Source organism: Cydia pomonella, chromosome 1 (assembly GCF_033807575.1).
Source record: "Cydia pomonella isolate Wapato2018A chromosome 1, ilCydPomo1, whole genome shotgun sequence".
NCBI classification, from domain to species: Eukaryota; Metazoa; Arthropoda; class Insecta; order Lepidoptera; family Tortricidae; genus Cydia; species Cydia pomonella.
The window spans coordinates 46,772,975-46,785,840 of record NC_084703.1 but is presented as its reverse complement, the minus strand read 5'-3'; the positions used below and the strand labels follow the sequence as shown (position 1 = coordinate 46,785,840).

Here is a 12,866-nt window from a genome sequence, read left to right as displayed (position 1 = left end):
AATATATTATTTACTCAGAATTATTCATGAATCATTACGCTAATAAGTTTCTCTGATATCATAATTAATCATAATCAAATCATAATTTCTCACAACCATTAAGAAAGAGAGCTCGCATTCATGCTCTCACTTCATTCTTATAATCATTTCCTACGAAACACTCCCCTAACATTTTGACGTATACTTCCTTCAGAACGAAAGTGCCATTCAATTCATTCACTTCGCTTGCATTTATCGCATTTATCATATATCGCATTATTTGCTTGTAAGCAGGCATTAGACTAAATCAAGCTATTTACGATATGTTTAAATGTAATATATTTTATTCTAAAGAAGCATGATGCAGTCGACGACAGAGGATTGCTTAAATATCGCCGAGTTGGCTAACCAGCTGACTCGAGAGAAGATATTTATAAGTTCAGAAAGGCAGTTGCTGCAGAACCTTAACGAGGAAGTGGAGAAGAGTGCCTTAGAATTGCTACAGGCTGCCTGGATATGCTCTCAACAACGACAGAATCTCACGGACCTGATAAACTCACGGTGTGAGGCAGACTCGGTCGCGGCCTGCCAGAGGGCCAACTCCCTCGAAGGCACCACCTTCATAGACGTATACAAAGTACTAAAATACAAGGTCAGTTTATTTTCTCATATTTTTCATAAGCTTAGAACTTATAGCACTTTATAATCAAATTTCCTCTATATTGTTTTTAAATTGTGAAAGTTTGTTTTTTTTTTCTACAATCATCTCTAAATTGAACATCAAAGCAATAATTTTGTACTTTGAATTAAGTGTTCTAAGTTGAAATGCGTTAAAAACTCCTAATAGTTGCGCTGCCCTACATATCCACCCACTTTTTAAATCTCATTGATATATCATTGTACTGTACTATGTATAGGTATCATTCTAATATAGATACGAAGCTGATTATGGTATGGGTTGAATTTCACCAGCTATCATTTGTGTACTAAGGTCATGTAATTCTGCATGATCATGATTAATATTAGTACATGGCAGGGGTGACCAACCTGCTACTTCTTAGACAACAAAAGCATACTTTGCATGGGGTTTTACAACCAAATACAGTAGTAAATGTGTTAAAATAGGATAATAGTACATTGTATAACAAGGTTGGTAAGTGGAATTTTGCAAACAAGGTCTTTAGTCTGGGACAACAGCCGCAGGCTGGATTGCATTAAAGTCTCAAGACACAATGTTTTTCATCACACTTGTGAAGAAAAAACTAAATTTTTAGCAAAATAATTCATAAATGGTGACATTTCAAACATTCATCCGCCATTTATTATTATTTTATTATTATTAGAGCTTCGATATTCCACAGAGAATTTTATTTATATATTTTTAAATATTAATTTTTATTTTTCTGCTGTATAGACCCCTTCTTGGTAAAAGCCTCCTCCAGCTGTTTCCATTTGTTTTTGTCTTTTGCTGCGCTTTGCCATTCCTTACCCGCAACAATTTCGTCCTGCCATCTGGCCAGTGGATGTCCTCTCTTTCTAGAGCCCAGGGGGCCCTTCCATTTGGTCACCTTTTCTGTCCACCTCCCGTCATTGAGCCTTGCCACATGACCAGCCCATCTCCATTTCATGCTCTGTGCAAAGTGTAAGGCATCAGTTACTTGTGTCCTTTTTCTAATATCGGAGCATTTTATTCTGTCTTTTAGTTTTATGCCTAAACAGCTTCTTTTTATTGCTCTTTGGGTGGTCTGTATTTTATTTTTGGTTGCCTGATTTAATGTCCAGCTTTGACAGCCATATGTGGGGCAAGGCAGTAGGGATGAATCCATCACTGTTTTCTTCAGGTGTACAGGAAGTTGTGACAATCACAATCACAACTTCCTGTACACACAACTTCATCCGCCATATTGTTATTCTTTTACAGGTTAGGCATTGAAGGCACAGACCTATCTGCATTCAGCCACAATTATAAATAGCTGAAAATTTTGCAAAAATATTTTGAAGGACTATTCAAATATATATATATTTTAAGATAATGGTCAAAATAAATTATAAACATCAGTATTTTAAAGCAAAACACATTTATACCTAATTGGTTTGTATGAATCAGTGGCACAATTAAAAATAAAGTTATAACACCCCCTGGGAGTTTTTTTTTTACTCCTGCGGGAACAATATATGCCTTTGTCCTTCAGTATAAAATAAATAAATATAAATATTATAGGACATTATTACACAAATTGACTAAGTCCCACAGTAAGCTCTATAAGGCTTGTGTTGAGGGTACTTAGACAACGATATATATAATATATAAATATTTATAAATACATAGAAACATACATAGAAAACACCCATGACTCAGGAACAAATATCCATGCTCATCACACGAATAAATGCCCTTACCAGGATTTGAACCCGGAACCATCGGCTTCGTAGGCAGAGTCACTACCCGCCAAACTGGTCGTCAAAAGTATACTAGGTACATGAAATAAGATCTTTTTCGAGCAGGTGTGATAAATTAAATCTTATCCCTTGTATATGCCCTAGCAATTGATCTGTTTGAAGTTGTTGCTTTGCAATATATACATAACATACATTTAGAACTCTCATACTCCTTAACCTCCAGGCTAATCCCTCTCATATTCTAGTTTGAAAATTGTGTTTCTGGCTATGGCGTATTCCCATCTGTCTCTGCAATGGTGGAGACAAATGGGGAAACACTGTGACTATATGTGTGTTTGCTGTCTGTTTGATTATTCATATTTGGGGAAATTTGCTTTGTCCATCTGTCATAATACATGGGCGTTTGGGCACATGAATCACATCATATTCATCATGCTTGGTTTTCCAACAAAATCATCATTTAAGATTGTGGTATTTTTTAGTTCACGTTAATCAAAAACTGATGACTTATCTAATGATAAGTCGGAACTATTGTTTCTTCAAATTGTAATTGAAAGGTTACAGTTTTCATGATCATGATTTATTTACAAGACTTTTTTTGCTATTGATAAGTTGATCGTGTCATTCACGCGTCGCATTTTGATTCGTAATGTCATGTCATTAAAGGTTAGATTTGACAAATCTGCGCGTCATCATGGATGACACGAACTATAAGCCTTCACTCCTAAACTAACAGTATAGAGCACACAGATTCCCGAAGCTCATGTATAACCACATTTTGTTTTATCTAACATGGACAGTATTTACCTAATACCTATCATTTTTTTATACCACATCGGTAGGCAAACCGGCCTGTTATTTTCTTGAAGATATATTGTGTACGAATTGGTGTTCAACTTCAATATATTTCGATTATGATAGTAGATATATCTACAGCATATTGAAAAAAAAGTGGTTTTCCATCACGGAAGGGTCCTTATGCTTCAAGTGCAATAGGGTCCTTGCTATGTGAAATTCCAACAGAAGAAACCCTTCACTGATGAAAAGCCATAAAAAATCTGCCTAACACTTACGTTTTGTCGCAAAAATTCTGACCTCCTCATAGTGTTGTGTTCCTGCCGGTGAGTAAGGTTGCCCGAGCTCAACGAGGGGGGGGGGGGGGGTTAAGGGTCGGCAACACGCATGGAACTCCTCTGGAGTCGCAGGCGTACATAGGCTACGGTGACTGCTTACCATCAGGTGGGCCGTATGCTTGTTTGCCACCGACGTAGTATAAAAGGATTGCTTAAGCCTTTTTTCTTAAGGCATACAATGTATATGTTGATGTGCTTGTTTTTGCTTGTATCTAAATTCCATGATGACGTGTAACAGTGCCCTTGTGGCCTATTTGCTGAATTAATGTTGAAGTTGAAGAAGTAGAAGATGTTTCCCACTATAATTTTGAACCTCACATCACACCAAAGTGTTAGGGATAGGGTTCAATTTTTGACACCGTTAATGTGTAATCTGCATAGATTTGTTACATAAATAGCATAAATATCTTAACACCTACTCTAACGCCTTCACAATAGAGGCGTGTTCAGATATTTGTGAGTACCTTGGCCGCTCTTATCTGATGGTGACCTTACAAAGGGCAACCTTGCTGAAAATGCGGCTATTAAGGGGGGCTAACCCAATATTAGCCATCAGGGCATCCGTCTGCTCGTTTGCCTCATATATCGTAAAAAATAGCTAACAATTTTCGAACTAACCCTCGTACTTCGACTATCAGCTCTCTTGAGGGCCTACCGCGAAAAACGAAAAACGAAATTTCGTTTATCGCGTTAGGCTCTCTGCATTCGGAATATAATCAAAGCACACATCAACACACCGTTCGATTTCTCAGAAATGCTGTGTTCATTTATATAAATAAAGGCTGCATTTCTGAGAAATTATATACTAGAGCCAAATTGACCTAGGCTTATTTAATTCCATTAAATTTTGAACCTTAGTGCTATGGATTTAAGCTCTCATAAGATAAACGGTTACGTTTTACTTCGGCCATTTTGCACATAAGTCGTTGCGCTCAATTGCTGCGTGGCTATCTACATTCCTTAGGGTCTGTTTCACAAAGTCTGAGTAGCTAATTAAAATATAAATTAACCGCCAGATTAAACTTCCTGTAAAACTTAGCACTTTGTCTACTGGTAAGCTTGTTTGCAGAAACGCCAACGATGACTTCATTCGTCAGATAAGTGGCAATTAGCTTATTCAGGACTTTACTTAGGCAATGGGAAACAGGCCCTTTAATTGCAATGATTGCAATAATGGTGAGTTCTAAAGAAGTTGTTCAATATGTGTTCAATTATGAAAGCGATTTGCCTTATTAAGCATTGCAGTGAGTTTCATTTGCAGATTGATTATCAATTAAGTTTACTAATACACATAAGAACTTATTCGTTCCTTATGTCATGGGCGTAGGCAGGTACAGGAAGGGGGGCACCCTTGGAGCACAAATTGTACATACAATGTATGCCCCTCTGCCCCCCCCCCCGCCTCCGGCGACATCAACTTGCCTCCCCCCCCCCCTAGTTCACTGGCTGGCTACGCCCTTGCCTCATGTTATGACTGAGGATCAATAGGGATTGCAATAGGGTAGTTAGGTTTACAATAGTTCGTGTCAACCACGATGACTCATAGATTTGTGAAATCTAACCTTTAATATTATGACAATAAGACTTAAGGCACGCGTCTTCGTAAATGACACGCGTTGGACCGGCAATCCAAAGATGTGGGTTCCAATCGCACGGTGACCAGAGTTGATTCTCGTTGATTTTTTCATTGTGTTTGACATCTGTATAGGTACAGATTAAAATGTAAAAAAAAAAAACAAAAACATTTATGTAGTTTTTATGTTCAATTTTAACATACTTTATGGCGCAAATGCCATGAAAAAATGAAAAAAAAAAAAAACATGTCTAATTTTAATTTATTTTAGTGCAATTTAGAGTTAACTCCCTCTTGAAATATGTAAATGTCTAGTACTAGTGACGTATGTAAGCCCTAATGACATGTTTGCACGTGTTTACCGATTATGTAAAACATTGAACGATTGAACACATTATGTATTCAAGTCCTCCACTAAACATTTTCTGACAGTGAAATCAGTCACCTGTAAAATGTTAACCTGGATAAAGGTTGTGACGTTGTCTGCGCAGGGTGCGTAGACAAGATGCCAATCGTTGACGCTCCGTAGAGCATTTTTATGTTGGTTGTTTTAATACTACCTTGCGGCAAAAAGTATAGTAGTTGGGGTTATAATTTGACAACGCGTTATATTTGTCTGGATAAATGTCTTTCTACGAAATTTCAAGTTTCTCGATACACTCTTTCAGCCCTTAGTGGAGAATTTTTGTTGTATTGTATGCTTATTTACGCGGGTCTCTCATTTCAAGAAATATTTTTAACTCCACATTTAAGGAAAAAAATACATTAATGATACAAACCCCTTTTTACCACCTGAAGGGATGTATTTTCGAAAACAAAGTAGTTTTATTGTTTTTTAAATATTCATACGCCTTTTTAAGCAATTTCAAGTTCCGCGCAAAAATTCATTACCGATACAATCTTTAAAAAAAAAACTGCTTTCTCGGTCAAACGGACTGGGCGTTGATGTACATAAGTCAATCAATCAGGGATTGTGACATTTATGTTACGAGTATTAACCCTTCAAGTCCCATGCAGCCACTGATAATGTCAAATATGTGCACATATATAAATAAATAGTTACTCATAAGTTTCATCCGTAATATTAATTTCTCACAAGTATTACCTTCCACAGGAAGCCTTAGCCCTAGGTGAACTGCTAGGATGGCTGCGCGACTCCCCGCATCTCGTCTCCCTCTGCCTTCTCCTGGGGGAAGAACACATGCCCCCCACTCTACCGTGCGCGCTAGTAGCCGGGCTCTACGGCAGCTGCCGTCTCCCGGCCGACCGGACGCGGCTGCTGGCCGTGATACGGTCGCTGCTCAAACACCAACTGGCAACGTCCAGCGATCCTAGGAAGTAAGTTGTTGCTTATTTGACCTTATGTGTTTGGAATAAGATACACGTACAGTTGTTAGTGCGGACAGTACACGTCACTCTACTACGCGCTAGTGGCTTGGCAGTAAGGCAGCTGGAGTCCCGGCCGCCCGGACGCGGCTGCTGGCCGTGATACGGTCGCTGCTCAAACACCAGCTGGTCACGTCCAGCGATCCTAGAAATTAAGTTGTTGCTTATTGGACCTTATGTGTTCGAGATAAGGTTCATGGACAGTTGACAGAGTGGACGATATGTGCATCTAGGAAGTAAGTTTGTTGCTCTGCATTCTGGCAGTCTGGTTGTTTAAAAGGGAATGACCTTCGTTTGATAGGCTAGCCCTATTAAAATGATACCCAAAGTATATTTTAAGATTTTAACCGTAATTAAATTAAAGTAAGAAAAATATTCGTCAAAAAACTCATTCTCACTATAATATATGGTAAAATAGTATTTTATACAATCGTGATTTAATAGAAAGCTTTTCATTCGAGTACCGTGTTTAGGCGACGAAGGTTGCTGAGTTGCCTAAATAAGGTACGAGATTGAAAAGCTTGATTATATCACTATTGTACACAATACTTTTTCTACGAGTCATCTAAAATAATACTTTTCTTACTATGAAACCTAAATAATTAATGAAAATTGGTAAGTATCTCAGTAGACAAAAATGTAAACATAAACGCACGACTCCCGCCCCGCGCCCGTTCAGTCTTTTTTATGCGAGGACGGCGGCACGTGATTATTCATTTTTTATAGTTAACTACAGCGTACTGAAATTAATCTTATAGTCGAGTGGGGTACATGAAAAGTATTGCGTACATTACATTAAAGTTTGATATACTAAATCCTTATTCAACCAGTACAGTCGACGAGCAGACAAAAAATTAAACATAGTTATTGCCCATCATTAATATAACGTATACATAATTTTGTATCTTTGTCCGTATCGATATTTAATACCTTCACTGGCACGAATGGAATGAACGAACTTTCATTGTATGATTGACACCTGTATCGGGATACAGTCAGAGCTACAATTTTGTGATACTCACACAGATATTTTCATTCACTCATTCATTCCATTCGTGCTAGCTCTTGTGAATCGACCCGTATGAGGGGCAACTGAAACCGTTACCTTCGATTTGAATTCGTTCCCGCTACGCTACCGGTACATGTAAATATTCGAAAATATTCCAATACAATAAATTCAATTTATCTTAGTTTTGCTATGCGAAAGTTTACCCTGCCGTTGCCTCGAAAGTTATTAAGGATGCAAGCGAATTTATATCCTCCTAAAATACTCCTACGTAAAGTAATTATTAAGTTTGATGATATTTAAATCGTTTCTCGGCAGGCCCTTTGTAAACAAACCGCCTTGATGCATCAATGTCATATTTTATTTCCTTACGACCGAGGAATAGTTATGAGTGTTATGACAGTGTTTTTTGAAAGCATGTACGTTTATTTTCTTTGGCAAGTATTTCAGCTCAAATGACAATACGATATTAATGTTTAATTTTGTATTTTTTTTTTTAATAAAAGTGCAGAAACACCACAAGTGTCAATTTGAATGATATTAAACTAGTTTTTGCCTATGTGACTTTATATTACACGTTTTATATGATTTTGTATATATTTGTTTATTATTCCGAGAACCAACAACCATCAATTGGGTACTTGACACATGTTGCATATTATAACAAAATTTAGTTAAATGGATAGAGAATGAGCCATCCATTATAAAAAAGTGGAATTTAAAAAATATATTCTGATTATAAAAAATAATAGGCTCCGAAATCTCAAGATAAATAAAAATTTTGTCTTTCAAAAATAGAAATGAAAATGGGTACCATTGGATTCCTTACATTTTATTGAAAAATAAATTGTATGACAACTATACACATAAACGCAATATTTCAGGGTCAAAATGGCAATTTCCTTGATCTTCCATACATTTAGGACAGACTTATATGATGTGACGTCACATCACCTTATCATTTTGTTCGAGGCGTTTTAATCGAGTCGTCGAGTGCGAGCGTCAGACTTTAACTCTCATTTCTGACCTTTGTGTTGCTTAAATGCCATAAGTCCTATATAAACATTTGATCCTCAGGAAAATCAAGATCGTTGGACATTATTTACAAAAAACAGTCCCGACAGATTTTAAAGGTGTATTCTTGACCGCATTTAAAGACTAAAATGTGATACAAAGTTTCCTGAAGTCGGTCTTGTTTTAGAGATAATGACAATTTTTGTAAAAAATTGTTTCTGTATTAGTGGAAAAACGCATTTTTGGCTGCGACGCTGCCACTATGTGACTTGGTTTAGATATACCTGTTGGCAGATATAAAAGTTTTATAAGAAACTCGCAATTTTTAGTGTAAATAAAAAAAAAATTAGTTATTCTTTGTAACTAATTAGTTTTTTTTTGTCGCCAAGATGTAAGAAGAAATAACGTGTCGTATGAAGAAAAAGCAAAAAAAAAATTTTTTTGTCTTATAAAACTTTTTTTTGCCCAATTTTCCCAAAACTTATATAAAATTTTTTGCTCCTCATGACTTCAGGAATGCGTGGTTAAAATCTGTCGGGTTTTACCAGCCCACGGTGTATAGGCATTTGATCCTCAAAATTATCTGATCGACTGGCACCATTAAACTTGTCATCTAGCCTATGGACAACTGTTCCAGATTGTTCCGCTCCGGCAAATGTGCGCTAGCGTCTCTATACGGCGTGTTCCGAGACGGGCACGCGCCGGCGCGGCAGTTCCTGGTGGCGGCGCTCAACGCGCCCGTCATGGCGGCGCTGCACGAGGACGAGTTCTTCCTGGACATCCACCCCGACCGCGCCATGGAGCGGTAAGGATACTGACAACTTATATAGGATACCTACAAAATCATACTACTATCTCACTGAAAAAGCGAATACAAAGCCTGCAAGTTGACTGGTAGAAAATTCCTTAAGGCATTAAGTCCACCATTTTTATTTGTAAATAAATAAAAATCGAATACTTAAATAGGCCCCCTTCCGCGTCATGAAGCTGTAACGGATCCCATCTATACCCGCCTTCCACTAGGACCTAAGCGGGCTCCGTTCGGGCGGCGCCTTGCTAAATAAAAATAGCCCGCTTTTTCATTAAAACTTATAATTCAAATGAAAAAATCTTAATTTTCAGGTAACCATTGGCTCATAGATAAATACCTTAATACTATCACACATATTATTATAAAATCTTAAAACGAAAAGAAATCACAATTTTGGCTACGATGAATTTCACAATCCCATAGGAACCGGATATACATACAGTACTCAATTGCCTCGGAGTGAGAGACGTCGGCGATAAGTTCCAAGAAAGTCGGCTGAGGTGGTTTGGGTATGTCAAAAGAAGGCCGCCAAAGCCCTTAGTATTGCCTTACCAGGCCCTTACAGGAGGGGCAAACCAAGGCAGCGTTGGCGCAATGTTATCGCCAAAGATTTAAACGTGGGTTATCGGAAAACGACGTCCAGAATTAAGCGAAGTGGAAGGAGAAAAGTAGGAAAGCGGACCCCGTCACAGTACGGGACAAACGCTAGGAGGATGATAACTCAATTGCCTCCAATTAGTCAAGCCGATGAGAATCGAGCTAATATAGACGCACCAGCAATGTTTAGTAATATGAATTCTTCTCCTTAATCAATAATGACTGTATTGTCCACAGATTCTCTCCCCAAGACCGCGTAAAGAAGTTCGGCCAGTCCAACACAGCGGAATACAACGCCAAAGTAGCGCGCTATCGCAAATGGATCGTGCAGCGTCTGTTCCAACTCACCAGCAAATTCATTACTTCGCTGCGCGAACATTGGGCTAACTTCCCTGCGTCTATAGCGTGGTTGATTCAGCAGAGCGTGCATCTCATCAAACAGCACTCGCGGTCAGTACGGCAAAATTCTTAATAATTCGTAGTAGTAGTAGTAAAACTCTTTTTTGTACAGAAATGAAAATAAAACATGAAATAGAACACTCATCATTAGTACAAAGGCGAACTTATCCCTTGCTATGCTATTGTTTTACATATATGTATTTTTAAATGTTCATATAGCTTCGATAGCTAGCTAGTATATTTATTTTCACCGCACCAACTGGTAAAGGCCTTCATGATTGTTCAAAAACGTATGAGAAAGTTGCATTTTATCCACATGTGGGGCAAAGTAATCAGATGCAAATTTTGAGTTGTTTCCTTATGTTAGCTAGTAGAATTGACTTTTAAATGATGATTTTGAATGACTGTTTTTTTTATTACGTTCATTTGGATTTGATTTCACTTGAATTTTTTGGTGTTTCATAGTTAGTAGTTTCCTCGTGTTGGTGTGGTGAAAAATTTTGTGTTTCACTCGCAGGCAAAGTTTGTTTAACCCTCGTGCTTTGAAACCCTCGCAACGCTCAAGATTCCACTTCTAGACCCACTCGCTACGCTCGTGGTTCAATTTTGGAATCTTTCGCTTGCTCGGGTATCAATATTAGCACGAGCGGTTAAACAACAACTTTGCCCCCTTGTAAAACAAATAACTATTACTGAAAATATTATCGCTAAATGCAAAGTAAAATTGTTTAAAATATCAACGATAAATGTTCGCGCCCAAAAGGCACCCGCCATTATTGTGACGTCATAAGAGCAGTGCGAAACGTCAAATGTGCAATGCAAATTTGTTTCTACTATAGTGACGTCACTCACGAGCTCTCGCTACGCTCGTGAATCTATTATAGAATCTTTCGCTTGCACGGGACTCAAAACAAGCACTCGAAGAAATATCAAACTTTGCTCTCTTGTTGTACAAATAACTATTCTGCAACAAGAGAGGAAAGTTAGTTTTTCTTGCGAGTGTTGATTTTGAGTCCCGAGTAAGCGAAATATTATATAATTGAATCACGCGCGAAGCGAGTGATTCTAAGTTAGAATCTTGAGCGTAGCGAGGGACTCAAAAACACAAGATGTAAAATAACTTTGCTCTCGTGTGACACATACAACTTTCACCTTAGTAGTGAGAACATATAAAAAATTTAACATCAAGTAAAGTTTGTATTCCTCTATTCATAGCCTTCACTAAATTAAAAAGCTACTTTGTCTCACTCCCTGGAGTGAGGAAAGTCGTACTTTCGTCACTCTCTGGAGTGAGGAATGTCGCACTCTCGTAAGTAGGCTTGTTCGAGCTACTGAGGTGAACAGAATATTTCGTACAGAATACCAGAAAGCGAGCTGCACGGTCTATGCACGGACCTCGTGCTCAACCACTTCATCTGCCCCGCGATCCTGAACCCCGAGGCGCACGGCGTGGTCGACGCGCCCGTGTCGTACATAGCGCGCACTAATCTCATGCAGATCGCGCAGATACTACAGGTTCTGTGCCTCAGCAAACACACTGAGGTGAGTTAACTGTTTAATGTGATTCAGTAATTGGGTTAATTTAATACAGGGCATTTGTTTGTGTGATGAACACAGATATTTGTTCCTGAGTCATCGGTGTTTTCTATGCATATAATTGTGTACGTATGTATATCGTCGCTTAGTACCCATAATATAAGCTTTGATTAGTTTGAGGCTAGGTTGATCTGTGCAAAATCGTCCCCAAATATTTATTTATATTTATAATAATTGCCAAGCCAATAATCTTTACATTTTTCATGCTGCGTATAAGCGGCATAAAATTGCTTTTTATATTCTAGTGCAGTTACATTCTAGGTCGGCAAACCGCGACCCGCTTTGGAGGTACGATTGTGGCTCGTCAAGCGACCAAATAGATTACATTTAGTGTTCTTAGGCTACTGGGATCAAGATTATCGGCTCTTTGAGATTCCTTAAACTGGTGATTTCTATTGCCGTTGGCTGTTCTTCTGAAAAGTTTGCCGGTCCCTGCGGAGGCTAGTGCATAAAATCACCAATTTGATTTGACCCTTATTGATTTAGTAATAAAGTCGTGCATATGCCATACAAACTGTCACTGCTGTAGCAGGCGCTCCCCTCCTCACTCTGCCGTGCGCGGACCCGAGTACTATTTCTTTAGTCTAGAATAAATACGGTAAATGTTTGAAATTCCTGTATATTTTTCTCGTAATCGAAGTGAAAAGTCGAGCAATTCAGCAGCGGTATCATAGTCGCATTTTTATCACCTGTCATATCATGCTTCACTTTCACACTTGCGAGTAATTACTAACAGGTATGGTGACAAATGATAAAGAGCCGACCATCCCTCACAGCTTAGGCATAAATGCTCCCTTTTTCCATCGGTTCGCGCTTACTCTTTGATACTGATACATTTCCTCGAATAAAATAGGTTGTTGTGTAATTATTTCCATAGACAATGTTTGGTAGCAAAACATTAGTTTAAATAAATAAAATAAATAAATAAATAAATATTATAGGACATTATTACACAAATTGACTAAGTCCCAC

General features: G+C 38.1%; 1 protein-coding gene across 1 annotated transcript in view; it reads left to right on the top strand.

The window, feature by feature from the left end:
* The first annotated feature begins 200 nt into the window (after nt 1-200).
* The window catches only part of LOC133525478 (receptor-mediated endocytosis protein 6 homolog), a 61,223-nt gene continuing 48,557 nt past the window's right edge, over nt 201-12,866 (top strand). Inside the window, exons 1-5 of the mRNA XM_061861733.1 lie at nt 201-631; nt 6,200-6,423; nt 9,129-9,296; nt 10,137-10,349; nt 11,657-11,840. Coding sequence (XP_061717717.1) covers nt 338-631; nt 6,200-6,423; nt 9,129-9,296; nt 10,137-10,349; nt 11,657-11,840 — 1,083 coding nt within the window. The 5' untranslated portion in view covers nt 201-337. The remainder of the gene's footprint in view (nt 632-6,199; nt 6,424-9,128; nt 9,297-10,136; nt 10,350-11,656; nt 11,841-12,866) is intronic.